The sequence below is a fragment of the Rhododendron vialii genome, chromosome 12a (assembly GCF_030253575.1).
Source record: "Rhododendron vialii isolate Sample 1 chromosome 12a, ASM3025357v1".
Classification (NCBI taxonomy): Eukaryota; Viridiplantae; Streptophyta; class Magnoliopsida; order Ericales; family Ericaceae; genus Rhododendron; species Rhododendron vialii.
Genome location: NC_080568.1, coordinates 32,054,240 through 32,076,501, shown reverse-complemented (window position 1 = coordinate 32,076,501; position 22,262 = coordinate 32,054,240). Strand labels below are relative to the sequence as shown.

The 22,262-nt window shown below is 37.2% G+C and overlaps 3 protein-coding genes across 4 annotated transcripts; all 3 read right to left on the bottom strand.

Moving 5' to 3' along the window:
* Positions 1-265: 265 nt before the first annotated feature.
* LOC131312107 (DEAD-box ATP-dependent RNA helicase 35) lies at positions 266-4,161 on the bottom strand. Of its 2 annotated transcripts, none has more exons than XM_058339850.1 (3): positions 3,996-4,161; positions 1,902-2,800; positions 266-1,273 (listed from the first exon to the last, which is right to left on the bottom strand). In XM_058339850.1, exons 2-3 carry the CDS (start codon positions 2,795-2,797, stop codon positions 409-411), a joined length of 1,761 nt encoding a protein of 586 aa, XP_058195833.1. In that variant the 5' UTR covers positions 2,798-2,800; positions 3,996-4,161; the 3' UTR covers positions 266-408. The 2 variants fall into 2 exon arrangements, with proteins under 2 accessions (XP_058195833.1, XP_058195834.1); XM_058339851.1 differs by lacking the exon at positions 3,996-4,161 and adding an exon at positions 3,106-3,246.
* A 651-nt stretch (positions 4,162-4,812) lies between these two features.
* LOC131312106 (uncharacterized) lies at positions 4,813-7,498 on the bottom strand. The gene is made up of 3 exons (XM_058339849.1): positions 7,184-7,498; positions 5,470-5,519; positions 4,813-5,381 (listed from the first exon to the last, which is right to left on the bottom strand). Exons 1-3 carry the CDS (start codon positions 7,298-7,300, stop codon positions 5,057-5,059), a joined length of 492 nt encoding a protein of 163 aa, XP_058195832.1. The 5' UTR covers positions 7,301-7,498; the 3' UTR covers positions 4,813-5,056.
* Positions 7,499-10,964: 3,466 nt separating this feature from the next.
* LOC131312105 (uncharacterized) lies at positions 10,965-16,767 on the bottom strand. Its single transcript, XM_058339848.1, has 10 exons — positions 16,320-16,767; positions 15,227-15,292; positions 14,863-15,043; positions 14,571-14,767; positions 13,753-13,803; positions 13,565-13,656; positions 13,198-13,334; positions 12,439-12,533; positions 12,170-12,274; positions 10,965-11,309 (listed from the first exon to the last, which is right to left on the bottom strand). Exons 1-10 carry the CDS (start codon positions 16,647-16,649, stop codon positions 11,172-11,174), a joined length of 1,392 nt encoding a protein of 463 aa, XP_058195831.1. The 5' UTR covers positions 16,650-16,767; the 3' UTR covers positions 10,965-11,171.
* Positions 16,768-22,262: the final 5,495 nt, after the last annotated feature.

Sequence of the window (22,262 nt, the reverse complement as noted above, 5' to 3'; positions counted from 1 at the left end):
GTAGTAAGCTACTAGTATCTGCATAATGTAACCCAAAAGCATATTGACGCATGAAGATTTCTGTGTTGGAACGACATTGAGAACTGGAAAATGGCTTGTTTTAAGCTTTCAAATCAATTGCTAATGATCCAGAGACAGAAAATTAAACTGGCCATGATTTTTATACGAGTAGTTTTTAATAAGATCTGCAGTCCAATGAAAGAGATCTGCAAAAATTCCGCGAGCAGATCCCATAACTGTAAGATGGACAAATAACACAACAGACTCGGTCCCAAAAAAGGATTTATCGACAGATCTAGAGGCAAGCATGCCAAGCAATTAAGAACAAAAGTCAGCTTTAGGTGCTGAAGTACACATCCTGGAATCATTATGGAGAGTTGTATGGCAGATCAAAAAAAAAAGTACATATCATATTTCCCCTCTATAACCTCCAGAGCCAAAATAATCCCTCCTAGAGCTAGCAATCGCCTGGCTTTTCTGATGCTCCAACTTGGGGCAATCACGAATTCTATGACCAAGTCCACCACAATAGCCACAACCTTTTACTCCACTAGCATTGGTGATTGCCTCAACATCTTCCATAGGATCATTAAGCTCCGCCAAAACCGGCGGTATTCTTTGTTTCGCTTCTTGCAACAGGTGCTTCAAGTCAAGAAGCGTCGTCTCACTTTGATTCTTGTTAATAAATGTAGTTGCTATTCCCGTTTTGCCACATCTTCCTGTTCGTCCAATCCTATGGACATAGTTCTCTATTTCAGCAGGCATATCATAATTTATAACGTGCTGAATGTCAGGAAAATCCAAACCCTTTGAGGCCACATCTGTTGCAACCAATACGTCTTTATTTCCTGCTTTGAATGATGAGATAGCATACTCTCTCTCCTCCTGATCCTTCCCTCCGTGAATCGCAACCGCTTCAACTCCTTTCAAAAGTAGGTATTCGTGGATATCATCCACGTCAGCTTTGTTCTCACAGAATATCAAAACAGGAGGAGGGGTCTTTTGCAAGCATTCAAGAAGGTAAACAACTTTTGCCTCTTGCTTTACGTATTCCACCTCCTGAATGACGTCTAGATTTGCTGCCCCAGCCCTTCCTACATTAACCGTAACAGGTTTAACGAGGGCACTTCTGGCAAAATTTTGAATCTTTGTGGGCATAGTGGCAGAAAAGAGAAGAGTCTGTCTTTGAGCTTTGAAGTGGTCAAATACTTCTCTTATGTCATCTTCAAAGCCCAGATCCACCAATCTATCTGCCTCATCTAGAGTTAAATACCTGTGGAGAAGCAGCAATACTCTGAGGACCATAACATAGAAGCTAGGCAGAATGTAGTTCAAAACATCAAAAACATCACATAAGAAACTAACAAATAGAAGCCAATCATCACATCGTTTGTTTTTTCCCTCTAAAGCCAAGAACATGTATGTGACCGGAAAACATCAAAGGGATGCCTCCTGTATACATTACACATGAAGGAACCAGAAAGGACTACAAAACCAACAATCACATGAATAAAGCAACAAATTACCAACTATACAACTGATTCTGATGATGAATTCAGCGCAAAATGTATAAAAATTAAGCTCGTGACAGCATGTGAGCCATCATCCAGCCGCATAATACTATATATTGCAAAGCCACACTCCCACTATCTGAATAATCAGTTCACCTATTCTGAAATAGCAAGCACCAATCCGAAGACGATACAATTTGTAAGATCAACTAGTTAGCTCTATAATCCAATTCTTTAAGACTAAAACACTGTCAAACATCTGGCAAGCTGAAATCCTTGGCACAAAGATAGCTCACAGTAGTGATCCATAGCATTACAGTTTCAACACAGGACACTAACAAGCCAGAGACACACAACAACTTGCTGCAAATAGGATTAAAAAGAGCAAACCTGCAATTATCAAGGTTCATCTTCTTCTTCGCAAGCATATCCTTCAACCTCCCAGGGGTGGCAACAACGATATGCACGCCCCTCTTCACAACCTCCAATTGCGACCGCATATCAACCCCACCAATGCAGAGCAACGGTCTCAACTCAGGAAATCCACACTTCGTCATGGGCACTAAAAACTCCTCCACAACCTCATAAGTCTGCCTAGCAAGCTCCCTAGACGGGCAGATTATCAATCCAAACGGCCCTTCCCCCGGAACAATCGGCATCATCAACTCCTCTTGCAATGCCACCATGATCAACGGCAACACAAAAACCAACGTCTTCCCCGAACCCGTAAAAGCAATCCCTATCATATCCCTCCCCGATAAAATCACAGGAAGTCCCTGCACCTGAATAGGCGTCGGTTGCACAATTCCCTTCTCTTCCAATTTACTCAAAATCGGGTCCGGAAACCTCATGTCCCTAAAATTCTTTATAGGTGGAGGGATCTCATCACCATCAACGATAATATGCCACTGCTTACGCAGCGACTCACAATATCTGTTCGACATCCGTCTAATTCTTAAGGGTGGTTTCCACCCCGTTAACAGTGGCTCCTTATAAGTAATCCCTTTGGCTAACTCTCGAACGGACATTAGGGTTTTCCGATCGGACAAGTGCTCGATCATCTCCTTCTCTTGTTGCACGATTTGCTCAGTGGGAGTGATCTCCGGCAGGTCGCGCTTGAGCTGGGAGGCTTTCACTAGCAAACTAGGTTTGGCTTCGGCAAGTTTCGACTTTTCAACTTCGTCTTCAAAGGGTGAAGGTTTTCCCTTGCGCTGCAGGATTTTTGCCGCTTCCATCGCTCGGCGCTTCGCCACCGGTACATATTCCTCGTAATTATCCTCCTCCATCTCCTGCAAATACCAATCGAATTTAGAGCGATGTAAGGATCGAAATATGCAAATTTGAGATTTCTATTGGAAACAGAAATCGCTACAACTTAAAGCCACTGGAGGATTTATGAAGAATACAAACCCTAGACTAGGGATTTTTTGTTTTTTTTTTAACGAACCCTAGACCAGATTCACTGGTGCGATTGTGAAAAAGGCCCGACTTAAAACTATATATATATATATATATATATATATATATAGAGAGAGAGAGAGAGAGAGAGAGAGAGACCAAAAAAAGGTAAAAGATGAGACTAGTTATTACATACGATATCTCAAAGTGGAAGCAGGCAAAAAACGATGGCGGTGGTCGGAGGTGGCGCAGCTTCCTGGGAGATTGGAGACGGAGAAGATGATTTCAGATATGAATACGGGTACTGTACCTCATCCTGTATCTTTGTTGATCTTTATAGAATTTATGAGTAGTGATTTTGCCAAACCTTTTTTTTTTTGATAATGTCACACCCTGCAAGTGTATTTTTTAATACAAAAATACACTTGCATGGTGTGGCATTATCAAAAAATGGTGTGGCAAAATCATTTCCCATAAATTATACCCCCTTAAACTATCTCTCATTTCTGAGTTATACTCTTAATGTTTGAACTCAAATATTTTACCCATTCGTGTATTTATCTAATGGCAACAAACCCCCTTCCGTCAACAAACTATTGGTACGAATCAAGGTTCTGAATACCGCTATGGTACCGGTTTTCTAACTAATATGGTACGTATCGGTCAAATACAGGGTATCATTTTGGATTTACTACAACTACAATTATATATAATATAATTATAACTGAAAAAAATTTCTCATACCATGCAATTCATCATAAAATCTAATAAAACACACGCAAAGTAACTTAATTGTGTATAGTGATCTATTCGTTACAAGTTTCAGTCTGAATAGTGATAAACATTCAGTGAGTGAGAGAGAGAGAGAGAGAGAGAGATGCAGTGGAGCATTCAGCATGTGTTGGCTATTGGTTGTTCAGAACCGATTGAATGGGGTGTTCAAATTGAAGAATAGAACACATACATATTAATTATCAATGCATACATACATCAAACTGGGTGTTCCAAATCAAAAATCAAACTGGGTTTAACAGTGTACACGTCGACCAAATAGAGTGTTGGAAACTTGGAGCCTGGAGGGAGTACCTTCGGTTGAGGGTGGCTCAGATCCCGGCGGGCAACGGGGGCTAGCTGCGCTGCACCGACTCCGACGTGGATAAGATTTGACGACGACAAGCTGGAGATGAGGTGAAAAGGGAAGAACTTGAATGGTGAGTGATTCACTGATCGATGCCTGCGTGATTTGAGTTTTAGGGTTATTAGATTAGATACAGTAGATAAATACACCGAATTGAGGGAAAAATACGGTTTTAGGACTTAATTTGGACATTATTACAAAATGACCCAGCATTGAAAAAAATCGGCCTAAATTTCCGGTAAGAGCATCTCGCCCGGTATTTACCGGAACGGCCGGTACCGAGCGGTATCGTCCAGTATTGGGTCCGGTACAGTATTGGAGGGTCATGGTACCGTTCACTCGTCAATCTGGTACGTATCGGTCGGTATTGTCCAGTTACGTATCTATCGGTATTGTCCGGTACAGAACGGTATTCACAACCTTGATACGAATTCACAGTCATCCAATTGAATCTAATTGTGCCGTTAAATAAAAAAAGTATTGGCTAAAGATGAAAAAGAGTTTGAAGATGCAATTTTGCTATATTTTTGTTAATTTTTGCCAAAAAAAATTTCACTTCGATCTATGTTTCTATTGATATTCAATTCCTATTGTCGAGAATGAGAAAAATAATTAATCTCAAAATTTTTGTTGAGAACTAACGAAAAAAATAGCCCTGCTCTCACACAAATGTGATGGAGAAGGCCTCTGAAGCACATAGCGGTGCTCCAGGAGCACTAAATAATCACTCTTATATATATAGTGAAGATACAATGGCACTAGAGATTTCAAGAAACCAATTTCTGACAGCAAGATCCATTTGACAAGTGAAGACAATCAGACTTCGTGACGAAAACGGACATTCACTAGGATATGTAAACCAAAATATGAAATGTGGTGACTAAATATTTTCATCTAAACGGGATACCAATGAAAATACCACCATTGGTAAAAAGAAATGGAAAATCTTTAAGATTACTAGACTTCAGGAACAAACAGGTTAAAAGCAAGCTGAATCTGACTCTTTCTTCTAAGAAGGTGGTTGAGCTTGGTCCTCCTCCTCATCTTCTTCCCCATCTTCTTCGGAATCCTCGTCATCATCTTCGTCACTGTCATCGTCTTCATCGCTACTGTCATCGCCATCATCCCCGGCATTATCCCTAGGAATTCCTCCACCATCATCATCATCACTGTCATCATCATTGTCACTGTCATCATCACTATCGTCGTTGTCGTCGCTGTTGTCATCGTCACTGTCGTCATCAGTGGACTCATCATCATCAATATCTTCGTCTTCTTCATCCTTGTTTTCAGCATTAGGCTTTGTCACTCTGTTAAGTTCACCTAGAGGAAACCTGAGTGAAATCGAAAAAACTGTTATTTCACTGGTCAAAAGGCTAGTGAACAACTGCACCAGATATTTACTTGAAAAATCCCTCCTACCTCGTATCTACTCCAAGGGCATCCAGGAATAAGTTAATCTCGCAACAAATCTGGAAAATCGGAAACGGTAATCCAGCTAAAATCGGGAAGTGGTAATGCAACTAAAAAGAGAGACAGAGGCAACGTGAAAAACAGCAAAACACAATGGAGCCCGTACAGTTTCAAGAACCATCAACGTGCAAATAGCTAAAATACGGTAAATTAACCTGCAAATGGTAGTAGTGAGGCGTGGTAACCATTTCAATGTACCAAACATAAAGAGCCTTAGAAGATGACCCCATGGTAAAATGAAGAAAAATTTCTATGTATGGAACACAGCTTGTGCTGCCACAATAGTGCAAAAATTAACAGCCAACTTGTTTTTTCTGTAAATTGACAACTTGCAGCAACTGAACTCTGTAAATGCCCTAAAAACAGGAGAAGTGTTAGGTCAGACAAGCACCCAAGTGTTAAATTGCAACCAATAATAGTCTTAACACTACATTTCATTTGACAGAAAATTGTTCTAGCAAGATTTTAATTTTCTTAACAGGGAAGTATTTCTTTTTGACATTTGACATGTCAACTGAGCGTTAAGAAACATTACCACAAGCTTTCATCCTGGGAACTACTTTCAATTGAAGCATACGAGTTAAAACGAATCAAATACCACTATTTTACCAAAAATGAAACGAATCTCGATTGAAAAGAGATATGTCTTGAGCACAATACGTATGAGACATGTCACGTGGCGTGTCCAATAAATTTAATTAATTTGGGACATAGCAGGGACACGGCCGGGACATGTGAGGGACACGACAGGGGTTCAATATGCAACTTTTTAAAAATTATGAGAGTAAATGTGTATTACTTCACATATTTTGGATTAAAAGTGTAATATAATGTATGTGATGCTTGTTTACATACATATTAAATCTCCATGCTTATACATCTTACTAAATTTCCACCGGTACATAATAAATGTTATTTGTTTGTTTATTTTTGCCGTGTCTCCTGCCATATCCGTATCCCCATTTTATTTTTAAGAATCTTGTGTCCCGTGTTCGTGTCTATATGACTGTATTCGTGGTACATAGTTGCCAACTCATTGGGTACAAACTGATCCATATGGAAACATCGACTATAATATGAAAATAAAGTTTAAGAGAATTAAAATAGGCACATTACTGATACTTGAATCTGTTAGAACGATGTTCAAATTCACGACTGCTACACCCGTGTCCTAATACGCATCGCTTGATACTCCGGATAACATTGCACCGCAAACTTCGTTGGGCCACTGTTTAAAAACATGTTGGTTTCTGAGAGAAAAAGCATAGAGAACTTCAAACTTATGTTTTTGAGCTAATATGTGCATATATATCGACAGGTACCCCGTATCTATGGTTGTAATCCGAATTATCCAAAACACTTTTGGACAGCCAAGATTGAGCTCCATAATAATTTATTCACTCTCAATGTACTAATGTATTTCAATGAAGATGTACAAACAGAACACTGCAACATCAATAAAATAAAATAAAAAACTTGAAACCCTAAGAAACAAATACAGAGTAGCAACCTTCAACAACATAGCAAACCCAATTTTTCACAAAACTCAGTGCATCCTCGATAGCTACAATCATATTCCATCCACCAACATAAAAACATTCAACAATGCCAAAATACAATTCATATCTTTTAAAAAATTAGGAGTTGGGAAGGAAATATATACCGCCAAGAGAAGCAAAGCAAGAGACCTCTGAACAACCAAAGCCGTTTCAGCCACTACCGCTGGCCAGACCTTTGTCTCCAAAGCAACAATGCCATAATTTACTCTCACCACCTCCATATTAAAACAACAAAAAAATACTAAAAACTTAAAATTCACTGTTGGGTATGAACAGAGAGAGAGAGAGAGAGAGAGAGTCTCTGGGGGTTGGGGGGAGAGAGAGAAGCAGTGAAGAGTCCCCGGGGGTTGGGGCGCTTTATATAGCACACAAGAGGCAAAGAGGGTTTATGCTGGTCCTATAGGGTTTGTTCGGAACTTGGGGAAAGAATAACAAAGGAAGAGAAAATTAACAAAAAAAAAAAATTCATTTCCTTATTTGGTTCTTAAAAAAAGGGCAAAGGGAAAATTTCAAAAACAAATTCAACTTTCCCTGAATTAATTTCTCTTTAACTTTCTCTCATTACGTTCTCAATTTCTTTTCTTTTTTTCTTTCCCAAGTTTCAAACAGAGTCTTATTAACTTGTTATGTGGTCTATATTCTGAAACACCGCGTCGCTTTCCAACCTTTCTTATTAGCTAGAATATTGAGTCATTTCATTTATTAGCGTTATTGTTTTAACTTTTTGAAAAGTTATATCTTTAAGGATTATCGAGATGTTTTATTTATTAGAGTTATTATTTTACCTTTTTGAAAAACACTTTTTACGTAGTGAGTATATATTTTCTAATCCCACTTTAATGTGTCTAAACATTAATGGTCGAGACCAAATAAAAAAATAATACTGTGAAACCACTAAGACCCCATTCTGCAAAGATTATTATCTTTTAAGTGTTTATTTTTTGTTTTATGAAATAAGTCTTTTTCTCACAATACATCACATTTAATTCAAAAAATAAGCAGTTATTTATACTTATTTTTCGTTAGCTGAACGGGGCTAAATAGTTTCTTGATTTTGGTGTCCAATAGAGTACCACTATCTCCCCAACTAGCATTTTCATTTGGGCAAATTTCACTGACCTCCCCTGAGGTTTCTGACACAAACAGATACCTCCCCTAAAATTTCTGAAATAACACTAACCTCCATTCCTTTTCTGACATAGTAAAAAGGGACCCCCTGCCGTTACTTTTCAAAGGATGGTGTTAGCATTGGCGAGAGAAGTACAAAAATACTACAAAGGAAACAAATTGAACAGAATTATTTGGAATGAATTACTCTTCGTCACTTTCACTTTTTGGAATGAATCAACTTGAAAACAACTAGGCGTAATGTTATTAATTTTTTTGATTTTTGTTTGTCAATGAAATTTAAAAAATTAGAGTTGTGTGAAATCAAATTTATATCAAAGCCGAAATAATTAACTTGTTTGGGCTTTATGGAATTACTTTTTGACGATTATAATTAAGAAAATTTCCCATTGTGTTGAAACAAAAAAAAAAATGGAAAGAGAGTTTATACTCGTGAATTTATTTTTATTTGTGAAATGGCATGAAGGGGGTCCAACTTTTATGTCTTATTTTAAACTTGTTGTCGCTCTTATGCGGCCTCCACCATCTCATACCACCATTGTTTTTTTTATGTCTTCAAATCCGCCACAACTATCCTATTCACTTAGGCGTGGTTTGGCTTAATAATCGTTTTTTATAATTATTTTTATTTATCCTAAAACAATTGCCTTTGTTAGTTTAATTTGCATATTTTATTTATTTTTAGATTATTGGTTCATTTCAACATTCCCTAGTGTTTCTTAAATTTTTGAAGGACCACCAAAATTCAAGCATGATCCTAGAATATAAAAGATAATGTACAAGTTGTGATATAGTTTGAACATTTTGTGAACTTCAAGAAGATGGAATACTCAGGTGTATCAATGGGGGGGACACAAAAAATGCAAATGTTGTTAAAGCAAGGACCTTGTGGAAAAGGAAGATGTCTGCATTACCTTTTTCAACCTAAAGATTATACCATTGCAAATAGCCAAGACAATTGTCCATGTGCATTGCTTCATTGCATAATATTGCTAAACTCTCAGTACCCAAATGTTAGAAGGTAAGCTTGATTGAGTGTAATTGAGTCTGTAGGGCAAGGTATGTTAAATGGTGAGGGAACAACGAGTTGATTAGGCAATAATTTAAATAAAAAAAAGATTTAAGATACAAAAAAACAATGGTGGTATGAATGGTGGCGATAGCATAAGAGCGACAACAAGTTTAAAATAAAACATAAAAGATGGACCCCTTTCATGCCATTTCGCAAACAAAAATAAATCCACGAGTATAAACTCTCTTTCCAAATTTTTTTTTTTTTGTTTCAATACGAAATTGGGGAATTTTTTAATTGTAATCGTCAAGAAACAATCCTATAAATCCCAAACAAGTCAATTATTTCAGCTTTGACATAAATTTGATTCAAACAACTATATTTTTTAATTTTATTGACAAAAGAAAAATATAAAAAAATGGTAAAAATATATATATTATGCCTAATTGTTTTTAACTTGATTTCCAAAAAATGAAAGTGAGGTGTGACGCATTCCAAATAACTCTATGCAATTTATTTCCTTTGCCAATGTTAACGCCATTCTCTGAAAAGTAACGGCAGGGGGTCACTTTTTGCTTTGTCAAAAAATGAAAGAAGGTTAGTGTTATTTCAGAAATCTCAGGAGAGGTATCTGTTTGTGTCAGAAACCCGAGGGGAGGTTAGTGAAATTTGCCCTTTTCATTTTTTATCTCACCAAAATACAATTTGTCACACCAAATGACGTGATACCCCAGATCCATCCCTTCTTTCGAAATCAAATGGATTTATACTGCAGTAAGGTTTTTCACTGCTCAAGTAGAATTGGGATTTGGGACGCCTATTTTTGACATCATAAAAATTTATGATGACGTAATTTAATTTAAAAAAGTTAACACTCCTGAATAGCATTTTGCTAGCTTGGCAATGTCATACCTGAACTGACATATTGTGAACACATACAGGAATGGGAAAACAACATTCAAAACGGTTTATCTCGTTCATGATCAAGATTAATTGTTGTGACCCTCATACATAATCACCGTTAATTATTGTGGCCCTCGTACATGCATGTGATAATGTTATAGTGAGTTTTTATAGGCACCCGAGTAAAGAGGAATAAACTGTTATACTTACAACATGTTCAATAACGTAGATCCCACATTTATTTTAATAGGTTGAATGTACACTTAATTCACACCATGGCCTATATCAACACACTCAGATGCATATGTCAGCGTGTTTACGCAATTCAATGCCGCAAAAGACCTAGCACCTATAGTCACAATGCACAATCACAGTAGTTGGAGTTGATGTGGCTCTCATACATGCAAGTGATATGCCGTGATAAGGTTGTAATGGATTTTTACGGGCACCCGAATAAATAGGGATACTCTACAATATTAACTACAAGTGTGTTCAACGGCATAGGACCCACATCCATTTTGAGTATGCATAAATGACAAGGGACCCTGTAGTGCCGGGATATACTACAGAGTTTTAGGGCACAATTTGAGCCGTCCATTATAAGTTTTAGTGCACAATTTAAGCCGTCCATTATAAGTATGGAGTAGATATATGCATTAAAACACACTCAAATGTATATGTCAGCTCATTACACAGTTCAATGCCCCAAAGGCCCTAACACCTATAGAGAGCAGTCACGACGGCAGAGGAAGAAGTTGCCAAGGGATAAAATTTCATGTCCGTCCTTGCACAAATTTTGCCATAGAAACAAAAGAACTACTCCAGTAGGTACTCATTTGACATACAAAAGACTTGCCCAAAATCACAGCAAGTACCACTCAAATAGCCATTTAAAGACAAAACGAGTGTCAAATCCATATGAAGTTTTACAATGAGCAAGTTGTACCTATTGAACAAAGATAGGCTTCGACCAAGATTTGTTTCTACAATATAACTCAGCTCATCACGCTTGACGAAAATCACCAATGACTAATTGCTCGATGGTGTCATCAGACTAAACAAGCCTTGAAACCCTTCTCCAATTCCTGTGCATTCAAGTTCTTTCCTATGAACACAATCTTGTTTGTTCTTTGTTCGTCTGCGTTCCACAACCGATCAGGTGAACCTTGGAATATATCATGAACTCCCTGCCAAATTGAGCAACAGATCCCAAAAAACATAACCAACAAACTCCAGAGCAATTCAAAAAATAACTAGATATTTATGTAAGATACTTCACTGTTGAGCCGACACCAATGGACTGAGAACACAAGGCTTCTTTTGGTTTGCCATAAGAATTCACCATATTAATGCACTTCCGGTAGACAAAAATAAGATGGAGGCAGGTTAAGAATCACTGGAGGATGTGTAAAGCGTAATTAATTCTAGTGAAATTAGGAGATGAGAGATTGATACTAAAATCTCGGGACAGGGTACTATGGGCCAGGTTCATTAGGTTGGTTTGCATTATGTCGCACCAACCTATAACTTGGCACTTCTCCGGGATTAACAGATAGTTATACTTGAAATACTCAAAAATATTAGCTTGAGGCAACATTAATGGTGGCAGAGAATGCACAGTTCAGATCAGACACAAAACACTCGCGAGTCTAAACAAGAGAAAGCACGGGGCTAGATTACAAGAATGCCAAAAATGAATCCAGAAAACCCCAAAAGTAGCCATAGCTAGCCAATATGTAATATTTTTGTTATTATTATTTATACATTGCTTTGTTTGCTTCGGGTTTCGTCGAATATCGAGTTCAACGTCTTAAAGAGTCAATTATTCACCCAGAAGTAGGAGTCCCTGAGTCGGGGCTTGAATCCTTCAAAAAATGAAAATGACTCCATGTAACAACATAACACAATAAGAAGCTAACATATGATCAACTTGGCATCACAAGTACATTCTGCCACAAGAGAGATCATAGGAATGTTTTTCAGCAATCAAGGATGAAGGTTATTGAGAGAATTATTGAAACACCAGCACTAGGGAGAGTATAATCACCTGAAAGACAAATCTCTCTTTCATACCCTCGACGGATAGGAGACCTTTCATGCGATAAATGTCATCACTCCGTTCCATCAACAATGTACCCAGCCACATATTAGCCTGACAAATTACACACAACTTAGCAGACAATCCTTTTTCAGTATTATCTAACCCAAACAGAAAATTCCCCTTTAGTGATTTCACTCTAGAATTCTTGGACTCGATTATGATTTAAAACTGTTAAACTGACAATATTTTGCGCAAAAAAATAATTCAAAACTGACCTTCTCAAGGTCTAAGCTCCCTTCACAAACAATGCTGACTGAAGAAACGCCAGGATCGTGAGTGTGATCATGGGAATGGCGATCATCATGGTGCTCTGCATTGGTATTAAAGAAATTGATACTTCACAAAACCGTTATGACAAGTAGAAGAGTAGCAACAAGTTTACACCAAGATCACAGTCGAGAAGCTGGTACAGTAAATGAAGTAGTCCTTGTCTTCGGTCAGCAGCAAATCATTGGAAATATACACGAATACACACAGAAATCCGAAACGAAGTAAATATACATGAATACACACAGAAATCCTTACAAATAAGTTAACCATATGAAATGACAAAGACAAACTACTGTTGTGTGTGTGGTGCCCATGAGTGCAAGAGCGACGGAGGAGGTTCAAGGAACTGATTTAACTTCTTAAGCCCAAACCAACCCCTTTAGTGATGATATCCTTGTATAATCCGGTGATCCATTATCTATACAGTAACAGAATAGAACTCAATTTGCCACACGTGCACATGTATGCATAGCACTTCATTCGGTAAAGAGGGAAGGAATCGCCAAAATTGTAACTGGCAAGATTGATGGACAGCTATTTAGAAAAGTAAAACAGCCTTATTTTGACAAGAAATAGACAAAGAGCAGCTGAATAGTGCATCCTATTCAAATGCACAACACTGAAGAAGTTAGCAAAGTAATTTAGAATGTGCAAGGAGAAAATATCTTCTACCACAGGTAGTTCATAAGATCAAACTGAAGTACCATGTTTGTGGTCATGATGATGATGGTGATCGTGATCATGATCGTGCTCGTGATCATGATCGTGATCCTGCTCGTGATCATGGCTGTGACTAGCATGATCTTCCTTTGAATCTTCAGCGTTGACAGCACTTTCAATTCTGGCAAGTGCGCATCAAAAGTAAGCTTATTGGTCAAACATAGAAATATAAGCTCAAAAAAGTAAACCAAGAGCGAAGATGACGTAATGAGCTGAAATTAAAAGGCTTTGCAGCATCTAAATAACACAGGAAATCAATTTGCTCACACTCACATAAGTAACCAAAGCAATAAGACAAAGGCTTATGAACCTAAGTCAACAAATTGAGACAAATATCGGAAGTCGTATAACCTTTCCAAATCAAAGCCTCCAATCCCAAGAACATAATCCAAATCAACTTTCCCAAACTGGGTTCGCTTCAAATTAGCCAGACCATTTATGCTCTGTGTTCAGCCAGTTTCACATCAAAGTTAGGAGGCAAAATTAACAAAGCACATAAAAAACAATGGACGTGAAAAATAAGCAAGTCATTGATATACCCTTATCCGCTGAATCAAAGAAGCAACTTGTGGCTCGCCAACAAGATCGGTCTAGCAGCAACAAGGAAGACCAAATTAACCATGTTTTAAACCAGCAAACATAAATTAGAGAGTCAAATCTTTATTCAACTACCATACACTAACTAACATAGATAAGTTCCCATTTTCAGTGATACCCAGATACTACAACAGCATTGACAGCACAAAAGACATTCAGCTGCTTGAACTTATCCAAACCTCAGATTTATTCCTATGATGATAGTTTAGGTACCACCAAGTAGAAGAACCCTTTGTCCCAAAATGTTTGTCCGGTCCGCAAAACGAGGATGTAAAAATAATACAATTTCTGCAAGAAAAATTCAATTTTTTTTCAACAATTCACTAGATATAGATGAGTTCTTTTAATTTATGAAAAAAGTTTGAACTTTTTCTTGAAAGAAATGCATTATTTTGGAGTCCTCATTTTGCAAACCGGACAAACATTTTGGGACGGAGGGAGTACAACTGAACTTGGTAGAATGTTGGTTTTAGAAGCTGAAACATAATCCATGAGATGAGCCATGGGCTCCAAATTCAAACTAAAAAGTAAGATATGGATAGACCAGTCTTCAAAGGTCCCTAGACTGGTCTTTGAAGGTTCTAATGTTTCAGTTTTGACAAAGCTGCACTCGGTCCACCAATACAGAAAGGGCTCTGAATTAAATAAAACCAGAACAAAATTTACATAGACTAAGTCAGTCAAGAATCCTAAAGTTTAACCTTTATATTTAAGAAGCATAACCTAGCCCACACTGAATGAAAAATGTGAAGTTTTGTACCTTATTGACTATTATACGGTCAGCATATGCAATTTGCTCTACAGCTTCATTGACCACTCCTTTTGGCTTAACATCATCCAGGTGAATGTTAGCATGTTTAGCATCAACCAAAGTGACTACACCATCTAGCTTAACGTCATTAAAAATCTGATCCTCTGCATAAAAAGTCTGAATGATTGGTGCCGGATTTGCCAATCCTGCAAAGTTGATACATAGCATATAAGGCACAACGCCAACTGGAGTCTGGAGAAGTCCAATGCATCTAGCAAACTGTGAATTATATAGCCACTACCTGTAGTCTCAATGACTATGTGGTCGAATTTTCCTTTCTTTTTATTGACTAATTCAACAATCATCCTGACAAGATCACCTCTCACTGTGCAACAAAGACACCCGTTATTGAGCATCATTATGTCCTCAGCCCCCGTAGTTTTAGATGCAACTAAAGAACCGTCTATGTCTACTTCACCATACTGCAAACACAACAAATGGATGAATGTATCACCTTAATACAATTCAAAATTGCATATCCAGTGAAACCAAAGCTACCAAAATTCCTTCGTATATCACCACTAACCAACACGAAAGTGAACAATCTAACACATCTGGATTTCAACAAGATTATTATATTAACAAGGAAGTCGTCATCCCCGTACCTCATTCTCGATCACCGCAATGCGTTTCCCATGATCCGCGGTTAATATATGGTTTAATAAAGTAGTCTGTTTAAAACATGAGAAACGGGTCAATAGCTGCAGTAACACCACCCAGATTCCACAGAAATAATCAAATTCAGGCAGAACCACAGTCAAGCTAGCTGTGACTAACCACTAGAAAATTCAAAACAATAAATTGCTCATTTCACCCTGTTAGCTGAAAAATGCATCCCACTAACCGAAGGCAAAAACTAACCATTTGTTATTTACCACATAATAGTGCCATAAAAATAGCCAAAGTAGGTCAATTTTGTAATAATACTATCCCCTAGGATCATTAACATAAGATTAGGGCATTCTAGCTCACGGGCCATCTCAAATGATTGAGTTTATGATCTAATACTATAAAGCCTGTCTGCAACTTCTAAATACCATACTTGCAAATTATGTTCCTTAAAAGTTAAAACATCCCTAATAATCAGAAACTTCTGATTAAACAAGAAAAGCTACAATAATCACCAACAAAACTCCAAACCACAAAAACATTAATGGGACCACTCATCACATTTCCACCTTTTTCAATACATTTGACGCAAACTCAGGCATACATGGCATCAAAACATAGGCCACCTTTGGATAGATGAGGATTTCAAATATAGGGATTTGCTATATTTAGCTTTAACATTTTGCAAACAAATTTAGACATTGAGTTTGGGTTATTTGATGCAAAGCATATGAATTTCAATTATGGTTCTTAAAACATCCAGAACAATCAGAATTTATAAAGACTTGAATAATCAAGAATGGTGATATCCTCTCCACTCTTGTGCCAAATTTTGAAAGTGTCATTCTTGATGCCAAATTTGACATCAACTTTGGCAATTGCATGCCACAGCATACAAGCCATCTGATTTGCATTGAAAAGTGAAAAGTGCAATAGCATTACTATTGTTTTACTTTCTGACACAGTAGCGAGCTAAAAAATGGCTTTAAAACAATGCTTTTTTGGCACCAACATAATCGACCCATCATTCAAATAACCAAATTCTTTGTACCAGTAAGCCTAGAAAGAGAAAGACATGAATTCATCAACCTTTCCAGAACCCAGGAAGCCAGTTATCACAGTAGCAGGGATTCTATCATCGGTCGGCAGCTTGGTCGAAACGTCGGAACTCTCCGCCTGCGCCGGGGCGGCAGCGGCCGTGAACCTACGAGAGAATCGCCTCGATTTGGGCATTTCGATGGAGAGGATTCTGGGTTGCGTAGAGATGGAACGGAAATTCAGAGCGGTGTGGTGGCATTTGGGCCTCCATAAAAGGGGCAAAACCGAGGTTCTAACCCTGCTGCAAGTTGGGTATTTCGAGTGGCACTTGGCTAGTCCGACGAAGGCGGCGGCGGCTATGTCTAGTGAGATTGAAGCCATGGCCGGAGATCTCTATGCGTGTTGGCCGTTGGGTGGTGGGTAATGGAGGTTTGGGGTTTTAGAAGATCTTTCTATAGAGAGAGGGGTATGGTGGGCCGGGGTTTAGGCTTATCTGTGTCTGAGGTTGTCTTTCGTAATAGTGAAATTATTTTTGGTCCAAGAATAGTGGTTTATTGGGCTCATTTTCTCAACGTTTTCCAGATTCACATATATCATCTTATAAATGTGTTTTGAAATATATTAATTATTATTCATTAACGATAATTATATCGTGATTGATATTCTCGACGAGTAAACAAATGTATGATCCTCGTTGTGGGCTCGAGGAGCACCTAGAAATAAGCTGAACAACCCCCGGCCCACCCTCCAATGATCCCAAACCAAATTGAAAGACGTTCACTAATTTGGTTTAACCAATTTTTTTGTGTACTTTTTGTTGTGAGATATGATTTCTTTCATTTTGGCAAATTGGATTATGATTTTCTGATCAATATTTAGAAAATTAGTAAGCCAAAAATATACTAGATGGTGGACAGTTTAATAAGAGTATGAGAATGCACCTCAGCCATTAAATAAAATGAATCATAGTCATTGCAACAACTTGTTTTTAGATGGACCCTACACCGTCACAATTTATATAATAGATTTGGTTCAAATTTAATCTGAATGCAACCTCTCTGGTCTCGGCACATACCGTTCTACTCTTTGCATTCCCTCATACGATGATCTCTCTTGTAGCTCCTTATGTGATAATCGGGTATGCATTTATACCTTTCCCCCTTTTGTCTTTATCTCTATTGGAACGACATTCACCATTTAAGTTTTGACGCAACCATTTTTAACCTAATCTTTTTTTTCTTCTTTTTTACCAACCATAAAACATATAGATATATAAAACCACAACAACATTACATCCTAATCTTTATAAACGTTGCAAGTCACATTTAGTTTTATATATAGTATACATGTTTGAGTAATTAACATTATCCTAACCTCAATCAATTCATTACCAAGAGTTTGACTTGTCAGCATAGTATTTCTCGACATAATGAGTAACACCAGTGGTTAACTTGTCACAATTAATATCCACTAATTCAACGGCAAAAGAGAAAAAGCAAAAAATGGAGTTCAGTGGCACAGAGAAAGTCCAGCTCAACCAATCCCCCCTCAAGATTAATGTCAACTAGTCCACCGTTACGATCGGGCTTCTTCGTTTTGGGTTTTGAAGAAGATTTGAGTGGAGATAGATAGATAGAGAAAATGTATTGAAGATTATGCACTTGGGTTTTAAAGCCCCCAAACGAACAAGCTAAGCCCATTCCCGAACACCAAATAAGTACTTATTTGTTAATAAGGCAATTTCAAGCTAAAAAATGTTGGGCTTATTGAAATATAAAAATATGCAATATGGATCTTATTTGAAAGATCTCATTGAGATATTTAATACGGTGCAAAAAAAATCAAAAAAAATATTTTTTATTGATATTATTTTTAAGTTTGAAAATGTAAAATAAATAAATATTTTTTAAAAATGTGTTTTGAAATGGACTCTGAGTGTGTCTGGTTTCGTTGGCTAGATAAAGACTCTCCGTCAGTGGTTCTTACCAAAAGATGAATATTCAACACTTCCAGTTGCTGGATGAGCCCGAACAATTTCCCTTTGTTGTTTTAAGGTGCCGTTCCGCTTTTTTTTTTAATTATTTCAAAAATAAATAATAATTTTAAGTTTAAATATAATGAAAATGAATTTTTTTTTGCACCGTTTAAAATATCTCAATGAAATCTATCAAACAAGATTCATATTGGTAAGAAAATTATTTGCACAAACACATAATTTTTGAACTTGAAATAACCTTCCTTTTTAAAAAACACTTTTTGAAAGAAACTAGAACGGAGCATAAAAATGAACATAAACGTTGTGTTTGGTTGAGAGTTTAGTTTTGGTAGTGGGTGGAGAGAGAAATAGAGTAATGATTGAAGATATGGGCAATAATTGGAGAGAGATAGAGAGAGATGAGAAAGTAATAATTGAAAAAATAAGATAGTAATAATTAAAGAAAGAAATAAGATAATGATTGAAAACAAAACGGTTAAGCGAACAAAGCCTTGTGCAGAAGTCTTCCAGTCGCGTTTCCTGAAGTAAAATTGTACAGTATATATTATCTCTTCATAGAATCAAGAGGTAGACTATAACTGACTAGACTGAGTTATGGTCGTTCAGCCTTATCGGAGAACGTTATTCAATTCACCACAAATGACATTTGCTCAAGGGCATTTTAAGAAATTGTTCACAATTTATTGCGTAGCGGAAACGCCCCTTTAATTCAATTAGGTGGATGTCAAAGCTCATATTTTCTGTAAGAACATTTTTTTCCAGCAAATGAATAGTTTTCCATGTTGGAAAATTTCGGCAAAAACGTAATTTCAAATAACAATTTCACTAATAACATTGCGATTACAGAATAAATATAAACGAAACAAGTTACATAGAAAAGAAATACAAATGGATTTACAAAAGATGAACCGAGTCCTGTGTAATACCACAGTCTTCTTAAGAAAGATTCGTCGTCTACCGAGGGTGTTGTAGGATCTGTCGACGTCTTCCTTCCAGGGTTGGCTCGGCTAGACCGTAAGCCGTAGGAACACCACCGTCAACCGCCTTAACGAACTAACTACTGTATGTCTCTCTCTCACACAAAGAACGAATTTTAGAGCTCGCAGAGTTGGTGAATTTTCTGATCCAGAATGAAGAATGGACTGCTCATTATATACAACTCTGGTGGCTTTTGTAACAGCCAGAAAATGAATACGGAAAATTGATTCCTTAGCCTTGAATAGGGGAGAATCAATATACAAAACTGCCAAAATGAATAGCAGGTGCAAATGCCAGAATTAACCTATATTCATGGGGTATTATTCAACCAAAACTGCTGGAAAAGAAGAGCCTCGTTCAGATTTAACGAACCAACGGGAGCCGTTTCGGTAGTCTCGGGAGACCCTCCAAATGTCCCAATTATCATTCATAAAATCTGGAAATTTTCCAACATTCCATAGATTACACTAGTCAGATGGTGTGTTTGGAAGTTGTGGAAAAGGAAGAGAAAAAAAGAGAGGAAAAAAAAACGAAAAAGATATGAGGACCGACAGTTTACATACCGATGGCGTACCGACGGCCGTGCAGGGCTCACTACGGGCCTCGCACGGAAAATCCGAGCTGTTCAATAATTAAAAAAAAAAAAACGAGTGGACATTGTGAAAAATCAGCTCAATCCGATTTGTGTAAGTACTCGATTCTATCTTCCCATTTTGTAAAAATCGAGAAAAATGAAAAGCTTGGATCGAACACATACACATATTGGATTGAGCTTATTTTTTGCAGCACCCACTCGATTTTTTGTTTTAAAATTATTGAATGGCTTGGATTTTCCATGCGGGATCCGTAGTAGGCCCCCGCGTGGCTGTCAGTGCGCCTTCTATACAGTACCCATCGGTACATATAGCAATACTAACAAAAAAAAAAAAAAAACCCTTATCCTGTTTGGTTGGTAGTGAAAAGAGAGAGGGAACAAGAAAAAGTAGAAAATAACTTTTCTCTACCCCTTTCTTCTTCGACATCTTCTCTTTCTTTCCTCTATTTCCAAACAGACCCTTAGAGCAAATACACTAATGTTTAGGTAAATTACCTTGGGAATAGTTTACAAGTCTAGTTTAACTACCAATTTTTTTTTTCACAACTACACTAATACTATTTATTTTACCTGCCATCTATTAAAATATTATTTTTTATTTCTTTTTTCTTTTTCTTTTTCTTTTTCTTTTCTTCTTCTTCCCCATTCCATTTTTTGGTTTGAGGCTAGGCTAGCACAATCCGTGCCCCATTCTCTAGCACTCCTCCAACCAATCCCCCCCCCCCCCCCCCCCTCCCTCTCAAATTCACCCAAGATTGAGAACACAACAACTGTAATTCTCCCTATACTTCACATCTCAAGTCGAATTTGAAGTTATTGAATCAAAACTATTGTTGGATAATGTGTATTGGGTACTGTCAAATGTATTTTTAGCACTCTCGTCATCTGAGGGGGTGGAGATGGCATTTTGGTAAGGTTGGGCGGCATATAAGCGGTAAAGAAGGGGTGAATTGAGATGGGTTTTGGTGGGTTTGGAAGGAGAAGAAAGGAGGGTGAGTGTTCTAGGGATCTTAGTGCTTTCATTTAGAAAAACCCATAAAGGCTTTAATCGTTCTGAGCTTTCATTTCAAATCCCAACAACTATAATCTTTGGGAAAGAGTTATAGCAACAAATTGAATCCCATGAATGCTCTCTGCAAATCGAAAGAAGAAGATTCCACAGAACTATAGAAGAGAGAGAGAAGACATAATAAAATAATGACTACTTCATGAATAGTGGTTCGGTAAAAGTAGCTAAGAATTATAGCAAAAGGTTTTTTACGGGCCACTTTACCTACTCCACTGTATGAGGGTTTTCTCACTTTTCATAGGTATAGTAGCTAAGATTGAGTGTTTACCTAATCTGGTATACTTGCTATTGGGAAGGCTTTTAAAGAGGTCGGCTTAGATTGACATGCGTGATTAGTTCCATTGCCATTGCCAATTAATCTGGTAATTTTGGTGAAAGTAGCAGTTTCAGGTTCTGCACTCCTAACTAAAATTAATACTTATTTTTCTAAATTAAAGGTGGTGCATCCTGAGAGAATGATATGTTTCGTAAAATAAAAAACAGGCGCCACTAGAGTAGCTATATACTACACTACTAACCAAATATAAACAATCGGGGCGGTTTTGAGGACTCTTAAAAAAACTTTAAAAAAAACCCCATGATCCGAGACGCTTAATGTGTTTAAAACGTGATTTTAAATATGCTCACAAGAAATTGGCAAAAAAAATAATCGGGAAGGGCTTGATTTGAGCAGTTTTTTATTAATCGTTCAATAAAAAAATATTCAGATGAAGCCCGTCCCGGTCTTTTTTTTGTTGATTTCTCAAGAAAACCCTTAAAATCACGTTATGATTACATTGAGCAGCTCGGATCATCAAAATTCGATCGAAAACTTGGGGAGGGGGGGTTTAGAGGTTTTTTTAAGGGTCCCGAAACCGCCCCGATAAACAATACTACTATTAAAAAGATTTCAAATCCTAAACAGCAAATTGTCACGACTTCCAAGAGGAACTTTAAAATATAATGATTGTCCCGTTTGGTTAAATAAGCCAACTAGCTTATTTTTTTGTTCTTATTCAACTTTTTTTGTATTTGTTAGTTTTTCGTCAATTTTTTGAGGATTATTGCATCGTCATGGCAAGAGGAATCTAAAAAATATATATTACGATCAAAACCTAATTTTTTTTAATAAAGACAAAAATAAGCCAATAAGCCAATTTTTTGCGTCTTTATTAAAAAAAATTGAATTTCAATCATATTTTTTACTTTTTAGATTACTCTCGTCACGACAATGCAGTAATCCCCAAAAAATTGACGAAAAACTAACAAATACAAAAAAAATTGAAAAAATAAGCCAATTGACTCATTTAGCCGAACAGCGTAGATGTTAATCCCAAATATTGACCATAAAACTTCTTCATTATCCCGAGGCACTGT

Bases quoted from the DNA above. Each gene is read 5' to 3' on its own strand.
- LOC131312106 (XM_058339849.1), bottom strand. From the start codon at position 7,300: ATGGAGGTGGTGAGAGTAAATTATGGCATTGTTGCTTTGGAGACAAAG. The intron at 5,520-7,183 runs GTATATATTTCC...CCGATTTTCCAG, and splicing joins TTGCTTTGCTTCTCTTGGCG to ATTTGTTGCGAGATTAACTT. The intron at 5,382-5,469 runs GTAGGAGGGATT...GATTTCACTCAG, and splicing joins GCCCTTGGAGTAGATACGAG to GTTTCCTCTAGGTGAACTTA.
- LOC131312107 (XM_058339850.1), bottom strand. From the start codon at position 2,797: ATGGAGGAGGATAATTACGAGGAATATGTACCGGTGGCGAAGCGCCGA. The intron at 1,274-1,901 runs GTTTGCTCTTTT...GCTTCTCCACAG, and splicing joins ATGAACCTTGATAATTGCAG to GTATTTAACTCTAGATGAGG.
- LOC131312105 (XM_058339848.1), bottom strand. From the start codon at position 16,649: ATGGCTTCAATCTCACTAGACATAGCCGCCGCCGCCTTCGTCGGACTA. The intron at 13,804-14,570 runs GTACAAAACTTC...TGTTGCTGCTAG, and splicing joins ACCGTATAATAGTCAATAAG to ACCGATCTTGTTGGCGAGCC. The intron at 12,275-12,438 runs GTCAGTTTTGAA...GTAATTTGTCAG, and splicing joins GGAGCTTAGACCTTGAGAAG to GCTAATATGTGGCTGGGTAC.